Source organism: Stigmatopora argus, chromosome 8 (genome assembly GCF_051989625.1).
Source record: "Stigmatopora argus isolate UIUO_Sarg chromosome 8, RoL_Sarg_1.0, whole genome shotgun sequence".
NCBI classification, from domain to species: domain Eukaryota; kingdom Metazoa; phylum Chordata; class Actinopteri; order Syngnathiformes; family Syngnathidae; genus Stigmatopora; species Stigmatopora argus.
In genome coordinates this window covers 5962503-5979341 of record NC_135394.1, presented here as the reverse complement: position 1 = coordinate 5979341, position 16839 = coordinate 5962503, and the positions used below count along the sequence as shown (strand labels likewise).

At 42.0% G+C, this 16839-nt stretch overlaps 2 protein-coding genes across 5 annotated transcripts; one reads left to right on the top strand and one right to left on the bottom strand.

The window, feature by feature from the left end:
* The first annotated feature begins 299 nt into the window (after positions 1–299).
* On the top strand, positions 300–12689 carry upf1 (UPF1 RNA helicase and ATPase). 4 transcript variants are annotated; one of them, XM_077608089.1, is made up of 24 exons: positions 300–713; positions 1084–1226; positions 1504–1593; positions 2355–2522; positions 2785–2965; positions 3130–3291; positions 3469–3553; positions 3835–3933; positions 4213–4321; positions 4939–5098; positions 5240–5358; positions 5676–5840; positions 6090–6204; positions 6306–6449; positions 7218–7431; positions 7527–7644; positions 7796–7952; positions 8042–8184; positions 8306–8480; positions 8583–8664; positions 9029–9190; positions 9748–9965; positions 10294–10416; positions 10564–12689. In XM_077608089.1, exons 1-23 carry the CDS (start codon positions 543–545, stop codon positions 10411–10413), a joined length of 3300 nt encoding a protein of 1099 aa, XP_077464215.1. In that variant the 5' UTR covers positions 300–542; the 3' UTR covers positions 10414–10416; positions 10564–12689. The 4 variants fall into 4 exon arrangements, with proteins under 4 accessions (XP_077464215.1, XP_077464214.1, XP_077464213.1 ...); XM_077608088.1 differs by having other exon boundaries at positions 3469–3556; XM_077608087.1 differs by having other exon boundaries at positions 301–713; positions 9026–9190.
* Positions 12575–16623, bottom strand: ddx49 (DEAD (Asp-Glu-Ala-Asp) box polypeptide 49). Its single transcript, XM_077608090.1, has 14 exons — positions 16508–16623; positions 16131–16428; positions 15477–15600; positions 15269–15354; positions 15085–15206; positions 14795–14982; positions 14578–14718; positions 14028–14103; positions 13856–13932; positions 13684–13781; positions 13388–13462; positions 13200–13288; positions 13047–13118; positions 12575–12856 (listed from the first exon to the last, which is right to left on the bottom strand). The coding sequence occupies exons 2-14, from the start codon at positions 16366–16368 to the stop codon at positions 12686–12688; spliced, it is 1557 nt and encodes a 518-aa protein (XP_077464216.1). The 5' UTR covers positions 16369–16428; positions 16508–16623; the 3' UTR covers positions 12575–12685.
* Between the last annotated feature and the right edge of the window lie 216 nt (positions 16624–16839).

The following is a 16839-nucleotide window of genomic DNA, read 5'->3' as shown; positions in this document are numbered from 1 at the left end:
ACAATCTATATTGCCCTTGTGGTTGTTTGCTGGGATAGGCTCCAGCACCCCCTGCGACCCTAGTGAGTATAAAGCACTTCAGAGAATGAATTAATATTTGATTTTAAAAATGTATAAACTGAAGTCTGGGTTGGGTTTGGAAACCTTGGCGAGGGGGGCTGTAATCATTACATTGAGATAGAGAAATGCTGAATTGCTTAGATGTCTTTGATGTTTGGTTGACAAAACTTTTTTTTTGCGTTTGTCTTTCGATACCCGGAAACGAGCCCTGAGTGAGAGCTCTTCTTTCGCACGCCTCTCTCTGCTGCTCACTGTAAACGTAAGGGACGTCACACATCGAGCGACGCACACACATCCGTCGCTATTGGACCTTCTCAAGGCATCGAGGTTCCGTTCGGTACCATTTTATCTCCGGCTTTAGCCCAAGGCTTTTTGTGCTGAGTTCACGTCCACGTAGCGACAAACGCATAACACGTCGGGGGATTCGAAAACTTTGCGATCAACGCCGGAAAACACTTGAGGGAATCGAAAGTTGAGTCAAAATGAGTGTGGAGGCGTACGGGCCGAGCTCCCAGACCCTCACCTTTCTGGACACCGAGGAAGCGGAGTTGCTAGGAGCGGATACACAGGGCTCCGAATACGACTTCACCGACTTCACACTTCCGAGCCAGACTCAGACCCAGGGACAGACCCAAAGCCAACTGGACAGCCAGGTTTGTGTCTCTCGTTCGCTGGGAAGAAACGACAACGCGCGGCTCACTGACGTTAGCTCAAGCTAGCTAGCTAGCTGGCTAGTTAGCGGCTAAAAGCTTTAGCTGCCACTGTAAGCATTTTGCTAAAGCCATCCTTCCGACAACCCGCAAGGAATGGATGTACGCCTTCGTTTGTTGACAAAATTGTACAGAGAAACGCTCGTTCACGTGTCTACTAAAATGCTTTATTGGGAAAACCGTGCCTTGACAATATGGCGATCAGAACGAAACTTTGTTCGTGGCGTCTTTTCCGCAATGTGATTCCTCGCCGTTAGCGTAACACGTTCGGATTGAGGCTAATGCTAAGGCTAAAGCTAGGGTTCCCTCGCAGGTGAACGGTCCCGATGAGGGTCTCCACAACGGGGGAGTGGAGGATTCTGTGGCCAAAGCCAGTCAGTTGTTGGCGGAGCTCAATTTTGAGGAGGATGAAGAAGATGCATACTACACGAAAGACTTGCCAGTACACGCTTGCAGGTACTCTTGACAGCAGAAATATTGCAGAGCACTTTCGTAGCTGCTACACGTTGGATTTAAAATGCACGCTGTCAAATTATCTCCTTTTTCCCTAGGAAAATAGTCCACTAGAAACTGTAAATAATGAACACGTGCAAATGTTATTACACTTAGTTTCTTTTATAGTACTGTAATTGTCCAAGTGTTGTTGTTTTTTTTGCCTTCATTGTGTATACACAGTATGGTTTGAATACATGAAATAAAAGCTAGATGCTGCTTAATGCTTTTGTTTTTTCAGCTATTGTGGCATTCATGATCCGGCCTGTGTGGTGTATTGTAACACGAGCAAGAAGTGGTTCTGCAATGGACGTGGAAATACATCTGGCAGGTGTGTGTCGCTTTGTGGAACCTTAAATGATAATCTGCTTATCAACTTCAGTTTAGCTTTGTTTTTTAATAAATGGTTCCCCATAGGAAGTTACTTGTTTCTGAGCCATATCGCTGCAACGTTAATAACACACGACTATCATGCAGTCAGAAATAATGTAAAAGTATTATTGAAAGTTACATGCTTTAAGATAGCATTGCTCACCCGAAATGTGTCTATCATACACCACAAATTGAAGGCGATGACAAGAGTAGTTATTGAAGGCTGCTTCACTTTGCGCTGTGTTAATTTTAATGCTAATGAAAACATAAAATGGGTTGAATACTGTAAAAGTGATCACATATAAATGTGTAGTAATCAAAGCTGACTGACATAGCAATATGCTACTTTATTCATTTTAATGTTGACAGTCATCATAGCCCCCCTTTGCTGTTCATATTTGCTGCATTGATTGACAGCTGGGATTGGCTCCAGCACCCCCGTGACCCTAATGAGGATAAAGCGGTTCAGAAAATGAGATAAGATTGATGACAATGCCTCAGGCAAAAGTCAATGCACCTCAAAAGATACAGCACTTGCCTACACCTCCCTAAAAAATACTCTAAAAAAAATCCTAAAATCGAACATGCTTTCCCTGAATTTGTGAAAGTGTGAAAACTCAATTGTTTTGCAGTTTAAAATGTTTGAATCCCAACGGGTCTAATGCATGACAGAATACATGAAATACGCATTTGTCACCATTGTCAACTCCTTACTTGTAGCCATATTGTAAACCATTTGGTGCGAGCCAAATGCAAAGAGGTGACCCTTCACAAAGATGGCCCTTTGGGAGAGACCGTGCTGGAGTGTTACAACTGTGGATGTCGCAACGTCTTCCTCTTGGGTTTCATCCCTGCCAAGGCTGATTCTGTAGTGGTGCTGCTTTGTAGGTGAGTGAACTTGGCTGAGTCGTACCGAAACAAAGTGTAGATAACGTCTCTCTTAATACCAGATTTGTTCGGAATTTGTCCTCACTTTCTCATAGGGAGCCGATTGTGTATGATTCATGCTCAATTAGATAACCAGATAACTTTTGCAACTGGCTGCTATTTTATAATACAACATGTATACAACTTCATTCTGCTGGTTGAAAGTGGGGAAGGCTTAAGTTTTCTGTGGTGCGATCTGCCTGAACATGACATCTCTTCACAGACAGCCTTGTGCCAGCCAGAGTAGCCTGAAAGATATCAACTGGGATAGCTCCCAGTGGCAGCCGCTGATTCAGGACCGCTGTTTTCTCTCATGGCTGGTAAAGATTCCGTCGGAACAGGAGCAGCTGCGTGCCCGGCAGATCACAGCACAGCAAATCAACAAGTTGGAGGAACTCTGGAAGGTAAACCTTGGCCCGTTGACTGAGCCAGTGAAGCATTGCTGAACGACAAAAGGCATTTTAAAAGCGGGAAGTCGGCGTTTCTCGGGGAAGACTAATGTCAATCAGCGTTGCGGCAGTTTTCAAGTTGACGATGCCTTATTTTTCTCTGTTTGTCTTTCCTTTAGGACAACCCCACTGCCACCTTAGAGGACCTGGAGAAGCCCGGTGTGGACGAGGAGCCCCAGCATGTGTTGCTGCGCTACGAGGATGCTTACCAGTACCAAAACATTTTTGGTCCTTTGGTTAAACTGGAGGCGGATTATGACAAGAAGCTCAAAGAGTCTCAGGTCTCTGTTGTGTCAATTTTAATACGCATCTTTACTCAGTGGTTGCGTATTTATTGCACACTGCTTTTACTGCTGTTTAATCAAATACAAGATGAACCAAACTCAATGGATTCTGTTTGTTTTCCATTTGATGAAGTCCATCATTAGCTTATGTTTTCATATGTTTCATTTTCGCAGACTCAAGATAATATAACAGTAAGGTGGGACTTGGGCCTGAATAAGAAGCGGATTGCATATTTCACTCTGCCGAAGACCGATTCAGGTGGTAATTTGTGAGATTTTTTCTTCCTCCCAGTCATGCAGAAAGATCCTCATATCCCCTCCCACTGACTGCGCACAACTTCCACCAAGTGTCATCATTTAGTAGCATGCATGAGTGCATGTGTAATTTTATTCTTGTCTGTTTTCAGTCAAGTTCAGTGTTTTTTATTTTTTTGCAGATTGTGTCATTGCACTCAGTAGCAAGCCCCGTGTTTTTTATTTTTTACTTTATTTGTGAATCACTCTAAAATAATATCCCTTTTATTCATTTGCCAATATCAGATATGCGCTTGATGCAAGGTGATGAGATCTGCTTGCGCTACAAAGGAGATCTGGCCCCACTGTGGAAAGGGATCGGCCATGTCATCAAGGTTCCGGACAGTATCCTTTTCACAATTGGCCGTTTCACCGTTCATTCTTAAGTCTTCCCCGTTTTCGACCAGCAGAAGAGACAACCATTTTCTAGCTGGGGAGAAATGGTTGTATATTCACAACATTCTTTTGTACACATTAAAGTCTGTCCATCTGAATTTGCCCTATTTGGATCTCACAATCAACTTTTTCTTCACTTTGTGTCATTGCTGTGAAATCCAATCCAAACATTTTATTTTCAGACAATTATCAAAAGATCTAGAGCTCCTTAACAGTGTGCTTTTACAGACTATGGTGACGAAATTGCGATTGAACTGCGAAGCAGTGTTGGAGCGCCTGTGGAAATTCCACATAATTTCCAGGTGGATTTTGTGTGGAAGGCTACTTCTTTTGACAGGTAGGGTGGATTCAGTTTTTTTAATTTTTAAATAGATTTAATTGTGTCTGCCCCTCTTTAATAAAACCGTGGCTGTTTTATATCTAATTTGTCTACTGTAAAGTGATTTTCAGAATACTAATAAATGTGCCTGTCAAGTTTTTGTATGACAATCAAGTGGTCTTCCTGGCTAAAAACCTGTGACTGTGATCTGTCATAAAAATGTGTCTTTAAAAGACAAAAGCATGAAGCATTAGGTCAGATAATTGCTTTATTTTTTCTGTTATAAAAGGGTCAAAAGTTAATTGCCCTTTAAGCTCAGGTTCGTGATAAATTACACTACTACATGAAAACCTGTTCAGAAAGTTTATTTCTGTGTTTCCATTTTAAATATATTTTATATGGAGAAAATATAGTCTAAATTTAGTCTTTAGCACACTTCTTGGATTGAGGAAATCTCCAAGCAAACCACCTGCTGATTTTTTTTAAGTAACCTTCATTTACAATAAAAAGTCACTCAGCAAAGTTGTATCAACAGGAATGAAAGAAAATTTAATTTATGATGACCTGGGCGACATAGACTTCATATTGTACATCGCCAATGTTAACCATTCATGCATGTTCGTTCGTTCGTGCAGGATGCAAAGTGCTCTGAAGACCTTTGCAGTGGATGAAACCTCAGTATCAGGCTACATTTACCATAAGCTTCTGGGTCACGAAGTAGAAGATGTTACCATGAAGTGTCAGCTGCCCAAGCGCTTCACAGCCCAGGGCCTACCCGATCTCAATCACTCACAAGTAAGACTTATCTGCTTTTGCTTCCTTGTTTTTGTTTTGCCCTCATCAAAGTTGTCTTCAATGGGTTGCAGCTATTTTTGGGGGGAAAATCACTTGTTTATTTTTTCCCCACTTAACTACTAATCCTCCGTTTGTGTGTAGGTGTATGCTGTGAAGACGGTACTGCAGCGACCTCTGAGTCTGATCCAGGGTCCTCCTGGGACTGGCAAGACTGTCACCTCAGCCACTATTGTCTATCACCTGTCACGACAGGGCAATGGGTATAAGGCATTCACAATTGTTTCTTACATCTAGAAAATTATCACAATTTAAAAAATAAATAAACTAGAATTAAAAGATGAATCTTCATCTATTGAACGTTGGTCTGAAACTACTGTTCACGTTGAATCAGCGTCGCCGTTCTTTGTTGCTTTTGGGTGGTGAAAAAGTTTTTATTCTTGTTGACAAAAAATATTTGACGATAATTATCGTTTAATCGCCTAGGTCTACTTTCATCAGTTTTGAATTTCGTAATTGAGGAGAGTCACTGTTAAATGTGTCTGTTATGTACTCTCTCTCTCTCTTTGTATCTTCCTAGACCAGTTCTGGTGTGCGCTCCCAGTAACATTGCTGTGGACCAGTTGACCGAGAAGATCGACAAGACTGGGCTCAAGGTGGTCAGGCTGTGTGCCAAGAGCCGTGAGGCTATTGAGTCACCCGTGTCGTTCCTGGCTTTGCATAACCAGATCAGCAATATGGACAGGTCAGGCAAAGGGAATCTTCTCTCCTTCCCTGAGAAATTAGTTTGTCTTTTTTTTCTCCAGGTGAAGTCATAAGTTAAATCGATGAGTATATATGAACAAGTTCTATGACCACAGGATTCCCTAAACGCCTCATCAGCCCATAGGCATAACAAACATACCCAAAAAGTAGTGCGCGTGCCCTGTGCTGGCTAACAAAGAGTTGACTGTGTATGTTGATCATTTTCCATCATTTGGTGTTTTAATTTTAGCATGCCGGAACTTCAGAAACTTCAGCAACTGAAGGATGAAACCGGTGAGCTGTCTTCTGCCGATGAGAAGCGCTACAGAGCCTTAAAACGCACTGCAGAGAGGGAGTTGCTTATGGTGGGTTCTCGGTTGATCTCTACCTACGACCCTTTTAATTCATGGCAAAAGTTGCCTTTAAGCGATTTTTTTTTTTACATCTTTCTCCTTTGGCTCCTCAGAATGCGGATGTGATCTGCTGCACCTGCGTTGGTGCAGGGGACCCTCGCCTGGCCAAGATGCAGTTTCGCTCCATTCTAATTGATGAGAGCACCCAAGCCACTGAGCCTGAGTGCATGGTGCCTGTTGTGCTCGGAGCCAAGCAGGTTAGGATTCTTAAAACCAATTATTCAGAATAACAAGGATATAGGGCTCAAAGCCACGACATACGTGACCAACTCTTTAGGAGAGGTGGTGGTTCATCATAGTAATAATATGTGCTTTTATGAATGGTGCACAACGTTTTTTTATTTTTAATTTTTTCAACATGCTCACAAATCATACTTTTTATCTCACAAAGGGGGAAGTCAATTCTTAGCTTCCTGTATTTTTATTTTAAACATTACACTGACTCTTGAGATAGGCGTGAGTTGGTCAGCGTCTTGATCAAGTGTACCTTAACTGTGCTCAAGATCCAAACTATCATTTAAACAACCAGTTTATATTTTAGGCTCTCCTTTACAGATGGAATTACCTCTGCCTGGTATAGTCACATGTTTTGTTAGTTGAAATGAATTAGTTGTTAATATTAGTGATGCCCTGATCCGATACTCAGTATTGATATTTATTTTCATAAATGTTTGGTTATGGAGCTAGCATAAGAATACAACTCCATCTTAAACTAGGGACCCCATATAAATGTTTGTATTTAAGGGGCAGTGGGATAGGCTCCAGCATCCCCGCAACCCTCGTGAAGATGAGCTGCATGGTAAATGATCGAATGAATTTACTTTTCATTCAGATTTTTTTTAAGTTGGGTATCTTAAAAACTCTAATTCTACAAAAGTAAAACTATAGTCAATATGAATGGCATTATTAAACGCTTTGTGAACTTTTGTTGCGTTGAACTCTGAACTGTTTCTGCCCTGCTCTAGCTCATCCTGGTAGGTGATCACTGCCAGCTGGGTCCTGTGGTTATGTGCAAGAAGGCTGCCAAAGCAGGGCTGTCTCAGTCTTTGTTTGAGCGTTTGGTGGTGCTGGGAATCCGACCAATTCGCCTTCAGGTCCAGTACCGAATGCATCCGGCTCTCAGCGCCTTCCCATCGAACATCTTCTACGAGGGCTCCTTGCAGAATGGCGTCACAGCAGGTTTGTCTCCATCGAATTGCAGTGTTGTTGGATTAAAACATTACTTTTCCCTAATTTGAGAAAAGAAATAACATGAATTGTTCTACTCTTCCCAGCTGATCGCATCAAGAAGGGCTTTGATTTCCAGTGGCCACAGCCAGACAAACCCATGTTCTTTTATGTTACTCAAGGCCAGGAGGAAATTGCTAGCTCTGGAACCTCCTACTTGAACAGGTAACCGTTTACAATACATATCTGCTGGTCTCTGCGACAGCTTGTCTTATTCTGAACTATTGTCAGCAAAGCTTTCTTCACATAAAAAAACCTGCAGTCTTATCTTCTCTTCCCTCTAGTTGAAATTAATTAATACATTATTTTCTTTAAGGACTGAGGCTGCAAATGTAGAGAAAATCACCACTAGACTGTTGAAGGCAGGTGCCAAACCTGACCAGATAGGGATTATCACCCCCTATGAGGGGCAGCGGTCTTACCTGGTCCAATACATGCAGTTCAGTGGCTCTCTGCACACTAAACTGTATCAGGTAAATCACACAGCTCTGGAGCAAATCCCACTCTAACACATCACGCAAGGGAGTAACATTATTGTGGTGCCATTCCCCCCCAACTACAGCAAGTAGAAATTGCGAGTGTGGACGCCTTCCAGGGCCGAGAGAAAGACTTCATCATCCTGTCCTGCGTTCGTGCCAACGAGCACCAGGGCATCGGCTTCTTGAATGATCCACGTCGACTTAATGTTGCTTTGACCAGAGCCAAGTAAGTAAATCCGAACCATAGTTCAAATGATCAAACACAAAATGCCCACTTCTCCTGGACAAATCCCGTAGAAAATGTGCTCATTTACATGAAAAAATATATTCTTCCGCTTTTTGTGAAGATATGGAGTGATCATTGTGGGGAATCCCAAGGCCTTATCTAAGCAGCCACTGTGGAACAACCTGCTGAACAACTACAAGGAGCAGAAGGTCCTTGTGGAGGGACCCCTCAACAACCTGAGAGAGAGTCTCATGCAGTTCAGCAAGCCACGCAAGTTGGTTAACACCATCAATCCTGTGAGTTTCTGTAAAGTCATTGGCTGTTCTGTGTTTTTGAGTAACATTGAGATTTTTTTCTTCACTAATCATCTTATTCTTTTTTTTTCTTGGTTATTTTAGGGCGGCCGTTTCATGAGCACAGCGATGTATGATGCTCGCGAAGCTCTCATTCCTGGCTCTGCGTATGACCGCAGCAATACCGGTGAATCTTTCATGGATATATGATATTTTTCCTCTTGAACTAATTTGTTTATTAACCAACTCATTTAAAAATACAAACGTACCTCTTTGAAAATCTGGCACCCGCATATGTGGTTATCACATCTTTGGGACATGTAGTGTGATATCATTTTTCCTAGCTTTATATATTTTTTGAGAGTATTTAACTCTTTGCTGCATTCATTTAAATTGGAAGGACAGGCTGTGAATATTCATGTTTTCATATTCATTTTGATCATTTGCTTCCATTTTTTTCCAAGCCCAAATGGATTGGCTGTCTTGTGCCATCAATGGGATAAATGAGTGCTCAGGGTTAAATCTCCTTTTCTTTCCTTTTTCTGCAGTAGGCCGCCCGTCAAACATGTACTTCCAAACCCACGATCAGATTGGGATGATTGGGACAGGTCCTGGTCACATGGCTGCGATGAATCTCCCAATACCCTTCAACCTGGTCATGCCCCCCATGCCACCGCCCAGCTACTTAGGACAGACTAATGGCCCCGCTGCAGGTAATAACTCTTTGATTCAGGTTGTCAGTTTGAAAGACAGTCGTATCTAATGAGGGTTACCCTATCGGCCCGAATATAAGACGATCCCCTCTTTTTGAAGTTTGAAAGACCTTTTGAACACCAAATTAAATTTTTATACAGAAAATAATTACAGTACACCTGAAACAAATGATTATGACTATATTCGAGAGATTTTTTTTTTTGCCTCATTCCAATCATGCAAAAACTGTCTAGCACATCTTAATATCTGAACATTTAAATAAGTAAACCAAACTGCAATCACATTTCTAAATGATTGGCCTCTGTTTTTTTAAATGTAAATCTACTGTGATAAAACAACAAAATCGACTGCATTAACCGTCAAAGTGTTCAGCATTCACTTTAAAGATATCTGGCACCTTCTAGCATTGTGAAGGGCTTTAATGTTGAGACCCTGAATTTAATACGACTGAAACTTTTTCAATGCAAAAACAACCGTCTTATATTCGGGCCAATACAGTAAAGTAGGTCGTGAAGCTAAAAAGCGTGAGCACCTCTGTCCTATGTGATCCATTCAGGCCGTGGAGCGATCAAAGGCACTAAGCTGGGACGCGGTGGGCGCCAAAGACCTCGTGGCTCAGCTACTCAAGGTGGCGGTCATGGACCAAACAGCCAAGCTAGCCAGGATGGGGCCTCCCAGTCCTTCTCGCAGGGCCCTCTGACTCAAGGCTACATCTCCATGAGTCAGCCTTCCCAGATGAGCCAGCCTGGTCTCTCCCAACCGGAACTGTCCCAGGTAATGTCTGTGCAAGGTCGGTGTCATGGGGGGACCATCTTTTAAGTCAAAGCTGTGTGTTATGTAGGGCTGGACAACGTATGCAACAAAACGTATTCCCAAAAACGCTATTCAGATTGGATTAAGTTTTTATCCACAGTTGCTATAGTGTGCCCATTTGTTTCGAATACAGTTTGAATATGCACACCAAAAAGCTTATTTGGTCTTCATTTTTAGATTTATTTGGACTGGTGAAGTAAAAATCTTGCATCCACACAAAGGAAAATTCTGACCCTTCGCTTAGTTCGTTCAACCAATATTCCCCCCACCCTCCATTGTTGCCTTACAGGACAGTTACTTGGGCGATGAGTTCAAGTCCCAAATCGACGTAGCTTTGTCCCAGGACTCGACTTACCAGGGTGAACGTGCATACCAGCATGGTGGCGTGACCGGCCTGTCACAGTACTAGAGTGTAAGTCCTCCGACATTGATATTGAGCTTCTGCAATCAAAGAGATGTACGATATACAAATTTGCTAAGATGGATTTGTATCATCGATCGAGTGTTTTGTTTTGTTTTGTTTGTTTACAGTTTGTTTTGTGCGTTCTAATCTTTCCAGGTTGCTTGAAGAAGTGAGCTAGGCTTGAGCTGAGCTTAGTTCACTAGCTTTTTAATCTGGGAAATAATAAAATCATTAAATGGATACCTGTTTTCCTCTGCTACAACCGAAGCACCACCGAGTGAAAGCGACGGAATAGCAAACCAATGACCAGCGAGAGAAATAAGAGGGTAGAAGACGAGGGCACGGAGAGACGGGCGGGGAGGAGGCGAAAGGCCGTTGGACGGGCAAGAAGGGGGCGGGCACCCACGGCGGTGCGAGGAGGGAAGTCGACGAGACGGCCGAGGGATAACGAGGGGACGCGCAGACGGTCTCCGGGCTTAAATGCCAACCCAAATGTCCAAAAAAACCCACCATCCTTCACCTCGCAGACGGCGGGTGACACTCGAAGCTGAATTTGAAGAATTTGTTCTTCACGCTTGACGCAGGATCGCAGAAAGTGGTTCGACAGGCAGCGCAAAAATCCTCATACAAAAATGGTCCAAAAGCCATCATCCTGGACTGATGATCTAAATTGGTTCAACAATTGAGAGGAGGTTCCCCCAAATCCTCAGCGTTCTCTGAAGGGAAAGTGGCAGTCGACACGCATTCTAGCGCTCTCTCTCTCTCCCTCAGAGAGGAAAGGAAAGAAACAATTTCTGTGCTTGTCACTGACGATCTGGAGTCTGGAACTAAAAAAAAACCTACCATTTGCCTTGGGAACCAACGGCTCTCTTACAAGGTCTTTTAATGGGAGTGGTTTTGCACCACGCGTCAGTGGTGGACCGGCTTAGGGGATTTCAGACTTTTTCCAAGGCATGGCATACAAATCCTACCCATGCCTCACTCTTGAGACCATTTTCTTCTCCGAAGTAGCTTTCTAATCACTGAGCACAAAATTGAAAAAAAAAAAGAACAATAGATGTATAAAAAAGGGTATTATTTAATCCAACCTGACCAGCATTGGATATCATGTCTTTGTTCGAGTCAAGGCTATCCTTATGGTGACTAGACCACACATGAACTCTGTATAGGCTTTCATTGGAAAACGGCATGTGAAAGGAGGCAATACACACACACACACACACACACACACACACACACACGAGAGAGAGAAGAGGAAGGTGGCTTTGGAGGGAAATGCACACCAATTGATAGTTAGGTCCCACAATTTTTTTTGTTACCTTTGTGGATCATGTAGGATAGTTGTCGCTGAACCACAGAGAGAAAAAAAGAAACATGGACTAGAGACCAAATTTCTTAACGCAGCCTAATTTCCTCGAACGAGTTCAAGTTTACTTAATCGAGAGAAACCGAATACGAGGCCCACTGCGCCGATGGCAGTTTTTGGACCAGGAATCAGTGCCTATACATTTGTTAAAATGAGCACATTAAAATGCTCTGTATACTTGCCACGTCCAAGCAACCAGCATAGAAGCTCTGTCAGACATTATAGGGCTCAACTTTTATTTTGATACATTCAGTATAGAATCAAAACCGGGTGATGAGTTGAAGCCACCTTCCTCTGTGGGTGGGAAATCAATACAGGAGGTGGGGCTGTTTATTATTATTATATTTTGCTTTTGTTGAATTTGGATGACTGCATCACAGACTTTTGCCTGCGTTGTGTATTTCTTGTGGAGTTCCTTTGCTTCTTGATTTCAGGTTGATTTTATTTTTTTCTCTGCTCAGTTAGGTGTCTTTTTCTAGTTTGTAGCTACAGGAATGTCTTTCAGATTCTCAGACTGTTTGCAGTTCTCGTTTTATCTAGCATAAAGATAGTTATTTTCGCGGCCAGGTTGTGCTTGATCTGTTTGTAATGTAATGCTTTTTAGAAATAAAATAAAAAATACTGCTTAAGTTGTCATCAGAGCTACTGTGTTTGCATCGTCTGAGTGTAGTGATCCGTAGAAACTTTTATCACCATCTCAAGGCAGCACTTAACGGGAGTCATCCATTGATAGGATGTAAATATGAAGTATAAAAGCAGTGTCATGTTCTGTAAAGTGATGGAAACAAATACTGTCAAAAATTGAGTCTGTCATTTATTCATACATGGGATAAAGTTAATGTCATGTTGATTTGATGATGGTCACAAGTATGACAATATTTGGCATTGCACAGTAATAAAAGAAACCACTCGTTAATTTGTTTCTTGTTTTTTCTTTTTCTTCATATTTTGGCGCTTTAATGTCCTTTTGACTTGTCCTTCTTTGTGCACTTCAATTTTCTTGCGAATCGTCTCTTGGAACTTTTTCTTCTGCTTCCGAATCTTCTCCAATTCTGCTTTCCTCTTTGCCTCCATTTCTGGATCCTGGAACCATCCAAATCTCGTTAAACTTGTACAATGACAATAAAAGGCATTCAATTTAAAAAACAATCCCCAAAGGTATAGTTTTGTCTATTCTGAGCATTTCTCCCTTAAAATTAGCAGCATGACTGATTAACATATCACATATTATCCATTTGCATGTGCATCTGAAATGGCAAATAAAAACACTTGCCTTTCCTTCCAGGATCATTTGTTTCCTTTTGTTAATCTCCTTTTTCTCGTCAAAATCTGTAGATTCCAATCTCTTTAAAGAAAAAAGTTGAACGTGAAAACTGAACACACCAAAAAGTGCATTAAATGACAGCATATTACAAAAAGATCATACAATTTCACACTCTCGTTTGGTCACGTTGACCTGTGTGAGGATCTTCAGGACTTCTTTCTCCACCACAGGAAACTCTTTCATTTTACACTCTGGAAAAAAACAAGTTTTTGCATTGACGCGATGGGCTAACTTTTGGACACTACACACCTGCTACTTTTTTGGGAGGGGGCTACTAATTAGTGACTTACGGCTTTGTGCTTCGATGGCGTGGACAAGATGGATATCGTACTGTGTCACCAGTGTGATGGACACCCCGTTCCTGCCTGTGGTGGAGAAGCAACATATAATGAGCGATAGACGGAATGTAGAACCCAGAAAGAAAGTACCGTATTGGCCTGGATATAAGACAGTATATTTTGTATTGAAATAAGAATTTGATGTTCAAAAAGTCACCAAATGTCTTTTTCAAGACTCAAGTTTGAAAAAAAGGGGGGGTCGTCTTATATTCAGGCCAAGATGAAAAGTGCTGAGCATTTCTGACGACCTGCCCTGGCTGTCCGGCCAACTCTGTGGATGTAGGTTTTGGGCAAGCCAGGGGTGTTGTGATTGATGACAACCTGAACAGTTGGAATATCCAAGCCCCTATTGGAAAATCAAAGGCAATCAATCCAAGAATTTGTATTGGAATTGTTTCATTCCAATCAGCTTCCACTTACCTGGAAGCCACATCTGTGGCAATCAGGATTTTATAGACGCTGGCCTTGAACTTGGCGAGATTGGCAAATCGCTGTTTCTGGTGAATCAGAAGGGGCGAGGAAGTGTTCACAAGTGAGCTCTAGAATAGGCGAAGGTCTGTGGTTAGAATCGGAACCATGACAAGGTCTTGACCTGCTTCATCATTGAGTGGAGGTTGATTGTAGGGAAGTTGAATCGGCGAAGCATCATAGTGAGGATCTGACAGGCTCTGTGGAAGATCAAAACAACGGCATTTTTAAATTAAAAAAACACTACCCAAAAATACACTGGGGAACATTTTTTTTCTTTGTTTGGGTCTCAAACAATCTGTTTTTATTTATCACATCAACTTTTTTTTTAAACTATAAGCTCCCCGTTTACTTACATTTGTAAAACACTACTTGAACATATGTTTGACTGTCTGACGGCTTATGTTTTTACACAGTATATGGCTAGTAATGTGCAAGTAGTAACAAGGTAATTAATAGGTTAGCTGTGGACAAAATACTTGACCTGATACTAGTTTGAGATTAAAACTGTCAGACCTAAAACAAAGTATGTTTTTTCACATTCTGTTAGCTCATTACAAAAAGAATATAAAAGTAAACATAAGAATTGGGAAGATTCAAGTTTTTTTTTTTTTTAAATGACCAAAAATAGTCACTTGCTCAAAAATGGTCAAAGTTTAAGTCTCAATTCTTACTTGCACGTGTTGGTGAATATAATGATGGACCAGTCGTCATGCTCGTCTGTGAAGGTCTGGATCAGGTGGACCAAGTAGGCGTCTTTTATCTTCTCCGGCGTCAGGATGTATCTCTGGTCCAGCTCCTCCACCGTACGTGTCCTGATAACAAGAGGCAGTACGTAAGGTGAGGTGGTTCTGACGTAGCGCCACCTGCCGTCTTCTGCCCCCCGCTCACTCGGACGTGCTCTCCCAGAATAACGGTCTGTTCATGGCGATGCTTTTGAGGTCCTGCAGCGTGTCGGTGAGCGTGGCGCTGAACAGCAGAGTCTGCCGTTTGGCCGGCAGCACCGCGAGGATCTCCTCCAGGTCTTTGGTGAAGTCCGTGCAGCCCTGCTCCAGCAGCCGATCTGCCTCGTCCAAGATCTGTCAGACACAAAGTCGCGAGGCGGGCGAAGGTTTCAATTAAAAAAAAAAAGTCCGGTTTGCAATTAAATCTTTTTTTCCCCTTTCTTTCAGCGCACTCACCAGAAACTGAATCTTCCTCATACTGAAGGTGTTGGAGCTCCTGATGTGATCGGCAAGCCTTCCCGGCGTTGCTACAACAACATGAGGCTGGTTGGACAGCTCCAGTGCCTGAGTCATCATGTCTGCAAGCGAACATGGCGCATTAGGTGTGCTCAAATATTTGCTTCTCACTGTGGCCACTCACCCATTCCACCTACGACAATGCAGTCTCGTAGACCCAGCGGTTTCCCCAAGACTCGAAATTGCTCCGCAATCTGGTACGCCAACTCCCTGTAACCAGAGGACAGTGACACTCATTGGGTTAGCAGACTCTTGAACACAGCAGCACATTTTGTAGCTTTTTTTAAAAATAATGCTGACACGCAAGAACGTTCCCTTATAGAAGCACCAACCTGGTGGGCGTCAGGACCAGGCAGAAGATACCATAAGGATCAGCTGACAGTTTCTGGAGAACCGGAAGTACAAAGGCGGCCGTCTTACCGCTTCCAGTTTTGGCACAGCCCATACAGTCACGGCCTATGTGAATTAAAAAAACAACAACAAACAAATAAATAAAATTCCATATAGGCTGTTTACTGTAATGACATTGGTCATTTTAAATGTGCTTTACTTTACTATTTTTATTTGACTGTCGTGTTTAAGGTCTAGAAGTGTTTAACACACATTCACAGTTAAATGCCTGTTTGGTTGTTATTATTTATTTATTATTTATTATTATTTTTGATTATTTATCTCTTTATGTCTTAGTTTGTTTTTGTCATTTCTGCACTTCTGCATTTTATAATGTTGACGATTTATTGCTTATTTATGGTTCTTATTTATTGATTATTTGTCTGTTTGTTTGTTGTTATGTGATAGAAGCTTGTCTCGTGAATATGACGTCATTAGTAAACGCCAGGGGAGAACAAACGTAAGTGCTTCTTGAGGCAGACGCGACAGAAAAATCACTTTGAATTATCAAAAAAATGCGTTACAGTTAAAACTATTCCACTCCGGAATACAAAGTTGTATAGTATTTAAGTCATTTAGTATTTAAATTGTCTTACCTTCTAAAATAGCTGGCATACAGTTTTCTTGGACAGGAGTAGGCTTGTTTATGCCTAACTGCTTACACTGATTAATAAGCCAGTCAGAAAGGCCGAGTGACGAAAAGTCACTCATCTTGAAAATGATCTCGGCCTGTGGCGCTTGGAACGACCGTAGGTAATGAAAAATTATTTGAGATATAACAAGACCATATGCATTACCCACGTTCACAACATGGATGACATTCTTCTTCTTCATGAATAAATATCATGAGTGCTCATGGGTTCCTCTAGTGGGAAAATTGTAGTACTCTCTTTTCTGTATCAGGTAAACACAAAGTCGAATTGAGGGATAAAAATAAAGGAGTCAAAATATTCATTCATTCATTTTTTTGTACCGTGTGTCCTCAAGGTTTGCAGGGGTGCTGGAGCCTATCCCAGCCAATTATGGGTTGTAGGTGAGGGACACCCCAAATTGGTTGCCAGGGACAATTGTGTTCAATTGATTGGACCCTCTATATTGCCCCTTTTTATGAATGTGAGCGTGAATGGTTGTTTGTCTCCTTGTGCCCTGCGATTGGCTGGCCACTGATTCAGGGTATAAGTTAAGTACATAATTATATTATTTTTATATTCCTGGCAGACACACAACAGGAGAAAGGTCAGATTTAAGGCACTTTTTAAAATTCAAGATAATTTCATGACAAATGACAACACCTTAAACCCCTTC

Excerpts from the sequence above, each read along its gene's own strand:
- upf1 (XM_077608086.1), top strand. The coding sequence starts at position 543 with ATGAGTGTGGAGGCGTACGGGCCGAGCTCCCAGACCCTCACCTTTCTG. Across the intron at positions 2,523-2,784 it reads GTAGTGGTGCTGCTTTGTAG|ACAGCCTTGTGCCAGCCAGA; the intron begins GTGAGTGAACTT and ends ATCTCTTCACAG. Across the intron at positions 7,432-7,526 it reads GCAGAATGGCGTCACAGCAG|CTGATCGCATCAAGAAGGGC; the intron begins GTTTGTCTCCAT and ends TACTCTTCCCAG.
- ddx49 (XM_077608090.1), bottom strand. The coding sequence starts at position 16,368 with ATGAAGAAGAAGAATGTCATCCATGTTGTGAACGTGGGTAATGCATAT. Across the intron at positions 15,601-16,130 it reads TATGCCAGCTATTTTAGAAG|GCCGTGACTGTATGGGCTGT; the intron begins GTAAGACAATTT and ends TAATTCACATAG. Across the intron at positions 15,355-15,476 it reads CTGGTCCTGACGCCCACCAG|GGAGTTGGCGTACCAGATTG; the intron begins GTTGGTGCTTCT and ends CTCTGGTTACAG.